The sequence below is a fragment of the Acanthisitta chloris genome, unplaced genomic scaffold, assembly GCF_000695815.1.
Source record: "Acanthisitta chloris isolate BGI_N310 unplaced genomic scaffold, ASM69581v1 scaffold290, whole genome shotgun sequence".
Classification (NCBI taxonomy): Eukaryota; Metazoa; Chordata; class Aves; order Passeriformes; family Acanthisittidae; genus Acanthisitta; species Acanthisitta chloris.
In genome coordinates this window covers 23,031-37,530 of record NW_008651965.1, presented here as the reverse complement: position 1 = coordinate 37,530, position 14,500 = coordinate 23,031, and the positions used below count along the sequence as shown (strand labels likewise).

Here is a 14,500-nt window from a genome sequence, read left to right as displayed (position 1 = left end):
TTACTTTTCAAAGACTAACTTCTGTCATTTCACAGCCATAAGTAAATGAGTTCCTTCCCTTTGACATTTGCCAGTTAGTAAATAGGTTTTGTGAGTTAAAATAACTTCCTTGTGATAGATTTCTCACCTCTGTGGGCCAGACTGTACCTGTTTTATGTCACTGTCATTCCACTAACTTTAGAATAAGTACTTTTTGTTTCGACCAATCAAAAGACAAAAAAAATCAAAACATTTAAATGGATATGGAGGAATATTTTAGAATGAAGGAGTGAATTATAAGGATCAGTGATTAAACTTGGATTTAAGGACAACATTAGGCAAAATTGTAAGAGTTTCATGTTGTACCTTGGAAACCAAGTAGCAAAACTGTAATCAAATGGTGGGTTTTTATTTTAGCTTTGTAGATGACATTAGTATAATATAATTTATATTCTAATTTTATCATCATACATAATTATATGAAAACTTGAGATCAAATGTGATGCATTCTATTAACATCTCAGTATATGTTACAAGTATGACATTTTACCAGGTCCTTGATTAATATTTTCATCAAATTCAAGGCCACTGCGGTTGAACAGCTCTCAGTTTCAGAACTTCTTGGATAAGTCATGAAATAAGTTGTCTTCCTGCATCACTACTTAGTTAACTTGTTCAGTAATCTCACTATAAGTTACTTAAATTATTCAGTGTCTAAATGAGCATTGTGGTATTTATTTTGAAATACATTTAGTTCTACCTTTTCCCACATGTAATAATTGAAGTTATTGTCAAAAGGTGATGTCATTAGGCATGAAACTTTTGTCTGGTTGGTTTGAGGCAGGCAGTTTCAGGCTATTTTAACACTCTGTAACTTCAAGCCTGCTCTGGTTTGCATATATCCATTATTCTTTTGTGATGTCCAGTCCAGAGATGACCAATCTAGTCATCATAGATACATGGTTTGGCATTAGAGGTGGTTGGTCTAGTTCCCTAAGTGAATTAGTGTCTTTACCTCAACTTTACTGCACCTTAAGTGCCATAATTCACATTGTTTAGCGTTACTTACATGTGAACTGTAGCATCAAACAAATTTTTCAGATACCTTGTAAGCTTCCCCACACGTGCCCTTTGCAGCCTTAAAAACTGGTATGGGCTTGCTGTTCATCTCAGATGTGGTGGATTTGGTTCTGCCTGCTAGCTGCTTGCTGGGAAAAGGAGAAGAGCTAGAACTGCTTCTCTTAGAACTCAAAAATTCTGAGCAATTCAGATTGCTTTTAAAATTCTTTTTTAAGGAACTAAGCAGGTATTATTTTTCTTCTAACTTTTGCTTTCTAGAAGTTTTACAAAGTTGTTAATGACAGAAGAATTAAGAAAGGAAACAACCACAACAGTCTTCCTGTTTATACAACATGTTGTTGTGAAAGAATTCTGAGAACTGAAATTTGAAGTGAGAAATCTTATCGACACTGACAACTAATTTCTTATCTATGAAGAAAATATATTGTCCATAAACAATTAGGATAATTTTATATTTGAAAGGTTCAGAGGAGCATAGTAGTATTGGCAGTGTCATGAGTTAAACTGTGGCTCCTTGTTGTCCAGTGCATGTTTTGACACCTCATTCCAAAGGTTTGGAGAGAAGAAAATGGAAGTTCTTCTCTTAGCAGAAAAAATACGGAAAGAAAAGGGAAGAGATGGTATTTCTGCTGATCTAACTTGTCAAATGACTGTCTAACATTTGTATCTTTTTCAGATGAGAAGAAAATATGTCCCGAATTTACAGACCTTAATATAGGCAATGCTTTGTCTGGAACAGAACTCCAGGTTCAGCTGCTCCTATACACAAGGGAAAATCCAAATTGTTCAGAGCGGCTCATTGAACACAATGTTACTGCATCTGAGTACCTTAATACATCCAAGAAGACTGTCTTTGTTATTCATGGCTTCAGACCAACGGGATCTCCTCCAGCATGGCTAGGTGACATGCAGAAGCTTTTACTGTCTTCAGAGGATATTAATCTCATTATAGTTGATTGGAATCGTGGTGCTACAACTCTTATTTACATAAATGCTGTTGAAAACTGCAGAAAAGTTGCAGAAATACTGAAGAACTATGTTGACCAGATGCTGGTAAGGCGGAGCGTTGCATCTGTCCCAAGTAACTTTGAAGAGTGTAGTTTGAGTGTGAATGGATACTTAAAATATGTCTAAAGAGAAGTCCAGTGAACAATATCAAATTACATTTCTTTATAGAAGTATTTACTGACTTTGCATGCAGTTATTACTGCGTATCTTTAGCTTCACCTACGTTCTTATTTCCCTTCCACTCAAGTGTGCCTGAGAGTGGATCTGATTTCTTTAGGAAGCTGGAAGCTTTAGGTAAAGAGTGAATGCACCAGTAGGGAGGTGAAGGGAGAAGTGTTCAAATAGTATGCAGCATTAAAATTTTACAAAGGCATTGCACTACGCTCTTTACTATTAATCTACTATAATCAAAGATTTTAAATGGAAAAAATCATAGAGATAGAAGTATTCATTCTAAAATTATAAAAATATCTTGACTCTAGAGGGAGTTGCTGAAACAATATTTGATGCCAGTGGTCTTAACTGGGCTTTAGAGTTTTGGCTTGATTAAATGAACACAACATTGTAATCTCATTTATGCCATTTATCACTTGCTTTTTCTTCTGTCCTCACCACTACATTTCTCAGAAATTTTGAATGCTGTGCAGTAAGAATTCATGTGGAATTTGAATAAAAAATCCAACATTTTGAGAACAGATGAAGTGAAAGAAGAGAAAGCCTATCGGAATCTGTCCTCTGGGACTAGATATAGTGATAACAAGTTGTAATTATGCTGGTAAATCTTTTGTTATGGAATAAAAAAATAAGATAGAAATATAAGAACAGTCCCAATCCAGAGTGAGTTATAAAGGTGTATTTAACATCTTTACACAGGTATTTGGCTAATTGCTGGCTACAAATCTGCAGGACAAAACAATGACAGCATGTGTCATCAGAATGGTGGGGTTGAGGGTATGCAGTGTCCCACAGCTATTGCTTTCACACTTACAAGCTGTTGTGAGGCCTTTGTTAATTCATTTTGAGGCATATTAATATGTCATGTCCTGTTTGTCACCCCATCATTTGCAGGGGTTCCAGCAGGTCTGCTGGTACTGTTTCAGAGATCTTCAGTAGTTGTTGTGGGGTTTTTATAAATAGTGCCTGCTTTGTACAATGGGCATTTTAAGGCTTTCCTGCAGGTATGCATTTGGCACATTATTCAGCAGTTGTGTGGCATAATGGCATTATGTCTTAAATTTATTTTATTGGAAAGATGAAGCAGGGAAAGATTTTTTTTTGCCTAGTTCATAGTTTTGTCATCTTTCTTATATCTGATAAATGTCTTTCTCTTCCCTCCCCTGCTCCCCTTCTTACTAGTGTAACATTTCAAAAGAAATGTGACTCATGCTTCCTTTATACATATTTCTAGTTAAAGAATTTCACAATTACTCTGTTTTAACTAATACACTGGAGAGAAAACTTGGAAAAGTTTTGGAAACTTGGAAAAACTTGGAAACTGAAAAGAACTTTATAGTTTCCATTTGGTTTTAGAATTAGAAAGTTAGAAATATGACTTAGAGTACTGACAAAAAGTGAAAACTAAATCAGCCTACTGATTTCTGTTCAGTTAACTCTGTGTGTGGTTGTGGGGTTTTTCTGCCTTATAGGTGGGTGGAGCTTCTCTTGACTCTATGCATATGATTGGAGTTAGTCTTGGGGCTCACATAGCTGGTTTTGTTGGCCAGAAGTATAATGGCAAACTTGGCAGAATTACAGGTAAGGCTTTTAATCTGAATACACATATTCTATTGTACCTTGTATTGTTGTCATAGCTGTAAATTACATAGATGTGATAGCACTGCAATATCAGCAGAAGAGAACTATTAGTAACATCACATATCCCTGACAGAAGTTCAGGAAATTGTCAAAGTCTGCCTTCAGGACATAAATTACAGATTAAATTTTCCAACCTGTTTACTCTAGTCTCTCAAATGAAAATTGAGTGCTACATCTAAATGCCACTTAGGTTAAATGATACTCTACCTGAGTTTCTGTCTAGTTGTGTTCTGCTGCTGAGAGCCATTATGCTGTGCATTTTGTTTTTATAAAGTGCATAATAGGTATGGTATTTTCTGGGGAAAAGGACAAAATTAATTGTCCTGATTTGATTCCTAATGCCATTGTCTTGTATGCATCTGGATAAACAGGAGATAAGCACAATTAATCAGGGAGAGAGAATGAGAAATTCACGATATGGGTTGATCAGTCCAAGGGTAGGAACCTTTGGCTTGCTTAGCAAGTTGAAGAGAAGAGTTGTGTCGGGTTTTATGCCAGGAAAATGAAGTCATTGCTGAATAATGCTGAAATGTTGTATCTTTATATATCTATAGAAACAGAGCCCAGGATTTATAACACGAATGTGGTTTTCATTTAGGTCTTGATCCAGCAGGCCCGTTATTCACTGGAGAACCACCAGAGGGAAGACTGGATCACACGGATGCACAATTTGTCGATGTAATTCATTCAGATACTGATGGTAATGACATAACCTTAACTTTCCTATTTCAGCTAGAGGAAAAGCAGAAGTGCAAAAGAGAAGGGATAAGCTATTTCAGTAACATCCAAACAGTGTCACAAAAGTACATTTTGTGTTATCAGGTGGATTCCTGTGCTGTTGCTTTCTAACAATGCCTATATTTTTAAAATAATTCTGTACGTCATTATGCCTGTTCATCAAGAAATTGAAACTCAAGTTTGCTTAAGCTTATATTGGGCTGTTTTATTCACTTCTGACATAAGTAGCCATGTTATTGAGGGAGTGAAGTTTCATGACTGAACCTGGAAATCCTGAAATAACTTTTATGCCTAACAGCTAATTAAGGCATATGTAGACAACCATAGAGACATGATTCGTGCAAAATTAGCAATTAAACCACTGGCATTTATGTCCTGTTTGTTACAGTATATTCCTCCTGAATATGAGAAAAACAAGTTTGCACATTGAATGAAGTGTGCCTATTTCATTAATTTATAATACTGTTATTTCCAAAATAGTTTAGCATTAACATTCTTTTGCTGTGCTAGTGAGTATGAATATAGAGGTTGTAAGCAGGTGGTTATCACTGCATTAATCCCTTCTGAAGCAGCCAGTCTCAGCTGTGTCACACTAGTACACTACAAAGACAGTTCTTAAAATTCTAAATCATGTTACTGTAAGGTTGAAATTAAGAACATTGTAAAGTCTGCTTCATCCATGCTTTAATCTGGTTTCATTTTTAACTCAAAATCATACATTGACCTTTGAAACTTACTACACTTGTCCCATTGTTCATGTAGTTTCGTACCAGTTTCTGTAATAGTATTAAAAAATAAGCATTTTAATATAGAAATTTATATGTGAAGCTGTAAAATACCAATTTCTGTAATGTTACAATTATGTGAATAAAGATAATGTGTGGTAAAAAAGGAAGGTAGAAAGATTGGGCTTAATCGTACTCATGGACAGATACAGATTTTTCTACTTTGATATGCTGCTTATATTAGTGTGCCTCAGAATCCAATGTCTTGCAAAAAAATGGAATATCTTACTGTAATGATAAGTGCATTAGGAAAGAATTTTGGTTGCTGGAGAGAACATGAATTTCATAGATTTTTTTTCTGTAAATAATGTCTCAGCTGCAACAGCCTCTGTTGGTTCCCTCCCGTGACAGTAGGAATGACAAAAATTTTCATATATTTGTGTACAGAATTTTGCATATGCATAATTTCTTGAAAAAACTCTTGGATTTTAGCTCATAATATTCCATTTATGGAACAAAAGAATGGTCTAATTGCTAACATTTTCTTTAAGACTTCCACGTTATTTTGCAATGAATGTAATTATAATTAATTGACTTCATAATTCTGTTTATGGTTTTTTGATTCATAATATTTTTACTTTAGTACTAGGTTTCAAGAAGCCTTTAGGAACCATTGATTTCTATCCAAATGGAGGAATGGATCAGCCTGGTTGTCCAAAAACATTTTTCAGTGGTAAATAAAAGCATGTTTAATTAATGAGAGAATAGGTTAAGTGGAATTGAAGGTACACTGCACACAGTCAGTAATATGGGACCTGAGACTGCTATATTCTTTCTTTTCCATCCCCATTCAGCAAATGAGAAATAACAAAGACATTTGACACTGTTTTTGTAAAATAAATATCTTCCTATAAGCATACATATTTCACCATATCATTGTTATTAGTATGATGAAATTATGTTATTATATTATATATATAACCTGTGTATAGTGATCATTGTTTTTCTGTGATTATACATGGCTTGGCATGGGGGAAGGTGTTTGTGCCCAGGTGGTTTGCGCAGGCTCATTTGTATATGACACAGAAGACAAGGTTTCCAAGTCTCCACTGTGTCTTAGGTTCCTTCTGGTTGGCAATGATGAACTAGGTTTTAGATAGGTCTTTTAGACTCTAGGATAAAAACAGTTTTATGACATATCTTTTGCTGCATAATTTTGTTTATGTCAACCTCCATAAATCTCAGGCAAGGTTGCCGCCTATTATTTTTGTTAACTCTTTTATTTTGGATATCTTTATTTTTATCTGTGTTTCTTATTACTGATCTGCAGGGTGCTGCTACCGATTAGAGCTGCTGCAAAGGCATAGGGCTTCCACTTGTGTGTCTGTGAGTGTGGGACAGTACCTAAAGACTCAGCTTCATCTTCATCTGTACAATTCTCACAGTTTGTTTGGCTAGGAGAGGAAGGAATTTATTACCCCAGGCAACTAGAGAGAAGAATCTTTGAAGTGTTCCTTATGCCAATTCTTAGGCCAAAACCTTGTGCACTGAACACAACAAGGCAAATTTTAACTTGGACACATGCTTTATAACAAAAAATTCTCTATGTTTGATAGGACTTAGTAGACTATTTCTTAAATATAAAACCTTGTAGACTTTTATCTGTCTCTATAAGACTAAAAATAGCATCCAATTTCTTCTTGTTGTGTGTGTGCATCCCCTCTTTACACTTAGTGGTCAACTAACCAGAGAATAGAAGCACGGCCAACTAAGAATGACTCAGGTAAACTGGATTACTTGAGTTGTCAAGGTGAGGGGTGACAGCATCCAGAGCTATGGTAAATTCTAGGTGGGCTGAGCACTACATTGAGCTGGACAGGGGTTCCCTGAGTCAGGAAAACCTGAGTAACAGCTGAGAGGCCCACCAGGAACTGGCCTGGTCCCGGCAGCTCTCGCTAGGTGCAGTAGTTGTCAGGACAAGTGGCAATGGTTTTAAACTGAAAGAGGGCAGGTTTAGATTAGATTTTAGGAAGAAATTCTTCACTACGAGGATGGCAAAGCACTGGCACAGGTTGCTCAGAGAAGCTGTGGGTACCCCATCCCTGAAAGTGTTCAATGCCAGGCTGGATGGGGCTTCGAGCAACCTGGTCTAGTGGAAGATGTCCCTGCTCATGTCAGGGATGTTGGAGCTAGATGATCTTTAATGTCCCTTCCAACCTAAACCAGACTGTAATTCAGTGATTCTACTTTTATACCACCTTTTTTTTCATGAAGAAAAATTATTGCATATTCTTCTTATAATTTTTTTTCTTTCCTGAAGGACTTACGTATTTTAAGTGTGACCATCAAAGATCTGTCTTCCTCTTCTTATCATCTTTGAAAGGAAGGTGCAACATAATGACATATCCTTGTGAGTCTTACTTGGATTACAAGAGAGGAAAATGTGTTGATTGTGAAGCTTTCCACCCAATGTCCTGTCCAGTACTGGGTAAGTCTAAAAATGTCTGCTCTGGGCTGGGTGAGATTTTCCAGGAAATCCAGACTAGCTCATCCTGGGACAGAGCTGCCTCTGGTGTAAAGTAGTTTAAAGTTCATGGGTTTGTCTGCTTTACAGTTATCTCTGTTAGGCACAGGTAATGAATGTTCCTAATCTTTGATAATTATTCTTTCCAGCCTGAAATGTGTTCACAGTGTATCTCCTTTTTACAGAGGAACTGCTTCTACTTAGTTCATTGCTTCAGGCTTTCACAGTGTGTTATGACCTCTAGAGTTTTAAGAGTAATGTTTATAGCAACTTCAGGGTTTCTCTGTCTCTTCTTTTGAAAGCAAACTCTTACTTGAGTTGTTTGGGGTTAATTGCTTTTAAATAGGATCTGGGAACAGTTTGACAGGAGCTACTATAGTGTGAGCATTTCCTGGTTGGCAGAGTTTTCTTCAGAATGAAATTTTTTACATAATTAAATAGAAGTTAACCTTCAATTTGTACCTTGTCTTTTTTCCATTGTTATACTAGGATGTACACTCTTTATTAGTTAAATCAGGTTTGAAGTAAAAGCATATATAGATCTGTATGCTATTTTACAATAAACCCCAACCATAACAGGACCTTATAGTAAGGCAGAAAGACTCCAGGACTTCCTCAGCATGGTTGTTAGCCCTGCCTGATGTATTTAGACAGAATGCCCAGGACAGATATGGAAAAGTATTTCACCAGTCAGCTGCTAGGTTGCTTTTATTTTTAAAAAAAACCTATGGGGAAATGGCAGGCAACTGAATCTGGGAATTGAGAGGAGAAGCAGCATCCTTCTGCTGCAAGCTTTCCTACTTGCTGCCTTGCAGTGGCAGCTCTGCAGCCTGGAACTAGTTCTCCTCATCCAGTCAAGGCAGAAAAATTGAGCGTAGGATCATCCATTCTAGAAACATAGACTGTGTTATCAAGCCCCAAAGACAATAAACATAGAATTGTATGAAGTCCTTGCTACATTAAGTTCATAATCTTAGGATATTTACCTCTAACATTTTGCTAATTATCTATAATTATAGACTAAGCAGTTTGAAAATATTTAACAATTCAAGGAAGAAAGGAAAACGGTTCTGTAACAGTTCTCTGCTAATATATGGGCTACATTTTTTGGATTTGTTTTTATTACCTCTGCAGGAGTCTGTAAGCACTATTTTTTTTGAATTAGTACTCTAGAATAAATAGATAACTCTTACATTATGACAATATTTGTGATACTAATATATTAGAGGAATGAAATACTTGCATACTGCATTCTCTTATGCTCAGAGGATTCCTGCTTTTTCCAAGTCAATTTTCTTTCTCAGAGAATATATAAGAAAATTAAGTACTGATTTGTGACTTTGGGTGAGATTCTTTTGTGTATTTATATGTATTATGATTTTGCTAAACATCTGAAATAAAATATTTAAATTTGGGGTTTTAGGTTATCATGCTGATAGATGGAAAAAACTGTTAATATCAAGTGGCTCACAAATGAAAGCTTATTTTGATACCTCGGACAAAGACCCATTCTGCAGTGAGTAACTGAATACATACATAAAAAACTTTCTACAAAGTGTTCTGACTCTTATTTACAAGCTTATCTGGAGTGAAAGCATGTTAGATGCAGAAAGTTTGTGTTACATGCTGTGTAAAATGGTATAAAAAAACCTTTGAGCTGAAAGTCCATTCACAGACTGGAGGAATAAGGATTGTGTTAGAAAAGTAGGTGATACTACATGAACTGAGGAAGAAATGTGACTTTTAATGTAATGGGATGGACAGCCAAGAGGAAGAGGGAAGCCAGAAAAAGGATCAAGTGGCAGGGGAAAAGCTGGACTGAGAAAACCTGCTTAGATGGTATCAGTGCTGCCATTTTCAGAGAGCAGAAATGGGAAGTGAGACTGCCCTGGGTGGGGACCGAAAGAGAAACACCACTGTGTTCCACCCCAGGAGAAGATCACCCTGCAGTCAACTAAAGCTACTCCAGATTTTAAAAGTCTAAGTCTCCCCAGGGCTAAAACAGTGGAGGGAAAACTTATCTGACTGCTCCAGGGTTATACTCTGTGGAAATGAGCTTTCATGGCATGGGCTTTAGTTATGACAATTTAGATATCTACCTAGAAATGTATGGGTCCAGTTTAGGTTCCTGTCCAATTTGTGTTTGTATTAACAGATTTTACTTGCATAAGCACACACTTCTAACTGATTATGCTTAAGGTTCTTTGATTTGGGGTATCAGGACAGATTTACAGGAATTATATGTGAAATTAAGTTTGCCCATTAGCTTTTCCCAGTGTCTTGGCAAGCTTTGTGACCAGGGGCACATGGTGTTAAGTCATGCTTACTGACATCAGTGTTTGTTCCAAAGGATTGAGGAGAGGTTCTCCTGTTTGTTCTCAAGGCCACACAGGCTGCTAGTTCTGTCTCCTCATTCATTCTACTGGCAGAAAAATACATCTTTGCTTTCACTCTTACACATCTTAAAATCTGGGCATTCATCAGAAGTCTAACCAGGCAGAATCCTGATGATTAAAAGAGTACATTGCAGAAAGAAAAGGGTATGCATAGTATTCTGGGACAGGGGTGGTAGAAGGGAGAAAAGAGGGGAAGAAATATTACCAAACATAGGATGAGGCACATGGAGCAGAATAAGAAAAATTTAATGATGCCATAGCTATAAGGGAAAATATGCAAAGTCAAGAAGAAAAATTAGTGCACTAAAACCAGTCTGGAAAAGATAGTATTGATTAACTTAATATCTTTATCTTAATATTGGATATTTGGAAACATAAGGAAATAGAAATAAACAAGAGGTCTTAAAAAGAAGTGAATCTGTAAACCTGAGCTGCATAATTTTTTCATATGATGTGAGGCTTGGCCTTTTAGAAGAGAATGTTAAAAAGCAATATGCCATGATAAAAAAAGTTCTAATTGGTGTCCTTACTCTGGGAATAGTACAGGTGTGCTTCCTCTGGGTACCCATAGCACGGTTACAGTGTTAATGATGGTTACAGAAGCACAGTACAAGGCCAGGTCAAGGTGTCTGAGGGCACAGTGGAGCAGGTCAGCTTCATGCCAGTGCACAGAAGGTGCTAGCCCCAGGTATACAATCTGTTTTCCTGAGGCTGAGGGCCTTCCAGGGGAGGGGGAATGGGGATGAAGTGTAAGAAAGCTCAAGAAATCCCTCTGCTCTTCAGGCTTCCCTATACAGTTTTTCTAGTATCCACACAGTTTTGGCAGGTTGACTTCTCTGAGGGAAGGCTGCTTGGAGTAGCTGTCCTGTCAAGTAAGGAATAGGAATCATGTCTCTCTTTTGCCAGCTGATTAATCATCTCACCTGGCTAACTGCCTTCTTTGCATTTACATAAAGCTTTTGCCAATGCTGTTCTTCTCCTCTCCCTGTACCTCAGCTGTTTTCTGAACATGTCATTTTTGTGGGTAACATGATAGTGTTGCTTCACTGATAGCTCAAATATCCCGCTTTGCAGAGCTTGCCAAATCCTGGAGGTGCTAGTTGGGCCTTGATTTTGTGGGGTTTTTCCTTTGGCAGGTCAAACTCTTAATGCTAATTCTGGTGGTAATTTCTGGTCCACATCCTTTCCACGTAACAACTGGAGGAAATTATGCACTAGTTACACAGCACTCCAAGTAGCTATTTGGTAGAAGCTAATTTTTGTCAATAGCCTTCTTCTTTTCCTTTAAACTGGTAGCTTAAAACTAAAGAGTCACTGTTCCTATAATCAAGAAGTGAATACTGTATCCTGTTGAAGTAATTTCTTGACTCATGATTTTCTGTTTCTTTTTGCAGTGTATAACTACTTACTGGACATTACTACCTGGAATAAAAGCATTAGGAGAGGTTTCATTAAAGTTAAAATAACAGACTATTCCGGAAACACAGTAGAGTCAAAGATGAATAGGTATATTGTGCTTTGTCTCTATATCTATTTTATCACTTTATAGGACTAATTTTCTGAGTTTCCTAAACCTTTTAATTAGTTAATTGGCGAGTCAAAAAAGTATCATGAGGTTGTTAAGACTTGGCCATGGCACCTTTTCCTGGATATGGCTCAGTGTCACAGGCAATGCTCTTCACACTGAAATAATCCTTTTCCAGGACCTTGCATGATACTGGTTTGCATCCAGTTCTAGCTGTCCTTGTTCTGAATGCACAAAGTCAATACATCTTACAGGATGATCCTAATAATAATGCTTGACAACAAAGAATATTGCTCAGCTAACAAAAGCCTGACTAGAAATTATATTTTTCTTTAGTGAAGCTTCAACATTTCAGCAGTATACAAGAGTCAGAATACTAACTGGATTTGATGAAGACATTGAAAAAATAGCAAAAATTTCCTTGACCTTTTCTACCAAGACTTTAATAGGCCCAAAATACAAGCTTAGGATTCTTCAGATGAAGCTGAAATCTCTCAATAATCCAGAAAAGTAAGTAAGTGTTTGTCACGTATGAAAGTTGGGTATCAACTGCTCAGGATGTTTCCTCAGTAACGTGTATTTCCCTCCATTGATTTTTTTTTAATAGCATGTTCCTAAGTGCTTGAATATTCTTCTCATCTACTGATGACCAAATTTGTCACGTGAAAGAGTTGCTCTGTATGTTAACATTTAGTGCTCAGCACCCCTGTACATGTAGATGTCAGGCATGGTGTTTGTCACAGCAGACTGCTGCTGCTGTCTGCTCACAATGCACTTTCAAGGACCACTTACGTAGTCCAGCCTGACTTACACCTGCATGGTTAACTTCCCCTCTGTAAGATAAGTTTTATTAAGCACTTTCTGATTTTGCTCATGTATCTGTACACAGCTTTTCACACTCAGGTGTGAAATGATGCACTTTTACCATATGTGACTTGAATGTGTTTTTGGTCTTGTTCCTGAAGATAAAGACCTTCTATGATCAAAATGTCTGCTTACAATTAAAATTCAATCATCTGCATTTTTTTGTAATTGAGTGTAATTACTAAGATTTTCTTAATTATTTCTGGTTTAAAATACTTCAGCAATGTTGCCGTATGTTCATTTTTTTTACATCTCCAGAGTTACTGGTACTGTAGCACTAGCAATAAAATTTTATATTTGCATCCTGTGAAAATAACACTATATGGAACAGTTAAGAAATATCCAGGAGTAGCAAGGGTACTTTATTTGAGAGTTATTTTTTTTTATGAATGGCAGATTCAAGAAGGTCAGAATTTAAAATAAAAACCTAAAAATGGTTATGAAATAAGTAATGTGTGAGAATAATATTACAATACAAGCAAGTCTTAAGTCAGTATATTTTGTTAACTTGAGATATAACATCTAAGGGTTTCTGATATGATGTATGATAATAGTCTGGTAGGAATTGGGGATGGTACTTTGTAAAAATTATGAAAACTTGTTAAATAGATCTATTATTTTATATTTACCAAAAAAGAGGAAGAGATGGATGGAATAGACTTGGGAAGAAAGAAAACACTGTGTAATCAAACTAGTACCCCAGAATGTATATACATGGGACTTTATTAACTTGTTGAAGGCCATAATCTCAAGTTTTCAGGTGAACTGTCATGATTTTATTTAAAAGCATTTAGTGATGAGAGATAGTCAAAGTTCTAAATCATATTGCAATTTTTTTGTCTCAGCCCAATGGTGATAAACGAGATGCATTTCATGCAAGCCTGTCAGCATTTGGGACTTTTTCAGAAAAATGATCTAGCAAACAAGAAAAACTTTCAGTGAACAGCCCTTATTGGTTTTGAGTTTTCATTCTTGTTACGCTGACTCTTGTTAGTTTAAAAGTAAGATACACTTGATATGCTTTAATATAGGATCCACTAACATTCTTCATATGGAGCCTCATCAGACTGCAGTCCTATAGGCATATTAGATACTTAAGAGTGTATTGAATCAGTATATGAAGTTAATTTAAATGCAGATGTTATTGATTGGTATAATTATGTAATTACTCATTGTAATTACAACTACCTGTATTCACCTTAGTTACATATAATTACAATTATTTGAATATGGATGATCAACTAGAAACAACATTAAAAACATTTAAATTATTCATAACAAAATAGTAGGTAAAAACCAGAGGACAGGTGCAGGGATAAAAGACAATAAGAGCCTCAGTCTGCCTAGATCTGGGTTAACAGCAGGCAGTAGGGGTTTGGGGAATATCACTGCCAGTTAATTGCTGGGCTTTTCCACTGTTCATACAGATGGTGCATGAATGTTGAAGTCCTAACAGGTACATATAATTTTCAGACTCTTCTTCTGGTCTCTGAATTGAATCATTCCCACTCATCCATAAAACCAGAAAGCTTTCCTAACGTGTGCATGTCCACGTGTCAGTTATCCCAAAATGTTTATGAACCTGTCAGTCAATTCACACTGGATTGATGAAGAAGGTGAATGTCTCAAAGATAGTTAGCTCAGATAACTTCAGGGTTTTTTAACCAAAACAAGAACAGAGATAATAAAAAAATACCTTATTAATACCTCTACTGAAGAAGAGAGTGTGGCATGTCCATGTTTTTTTAGTAGACAGTAGAGAAGCCACAAGGGATGAGGCATTAAGAAAGCCTCACCTTAAAAAACATTATTTGTGTTTTGCTCCTTGTTGGTGAGCTGGAGAACC

At 36.4% G+C, this 14,500-nt stretch overlaps 1 protein-coding gene across 2 annotated transcripts in view; it reads left to right on the top strand.

The window, feature by feature from the left end:
• The window catches only part of LOC103802620 (lipase member H-like), a 19,436-nt gene that overhangs the window by 3,570 nt on the left and 1,366 nt on the right, over positions 1–14,500 (top strand). For both annotated transcript variants that reach the window (XM_009075130.1, XM_009075123.1), the window contains exons 2-9: positions 1,736–2,112; positions 3,714–3,822; positions 4,481–4,582; positions 5,989–6,078; positions 7,666–7,833; positions 9,293–9,385; positions 11,660–11,771; positions 12,127–12,300. In XM_009075130.1, the coding sequence (XP_009073378.1) occupies positions 1,736–2,112; positions 3,714–3,822; positions 4,481–4,582; positions 5,989–6,078; positions 7,666–7,833; positions 9,293–9,385; positions 11,660–11,771; positions 12,127–12,300 (1,225 nt within the window). The remainder of the gene's footprint in view (positions 1–1,735; positions 2,113–3,713; positions 3,823–4,480; positions 4,583–5,988; positions 6,079–7,665; positions 7,834–9,292; positions 9,386–11,659; positions 11,772–12,126; positions 12,301–14,500) is intronic.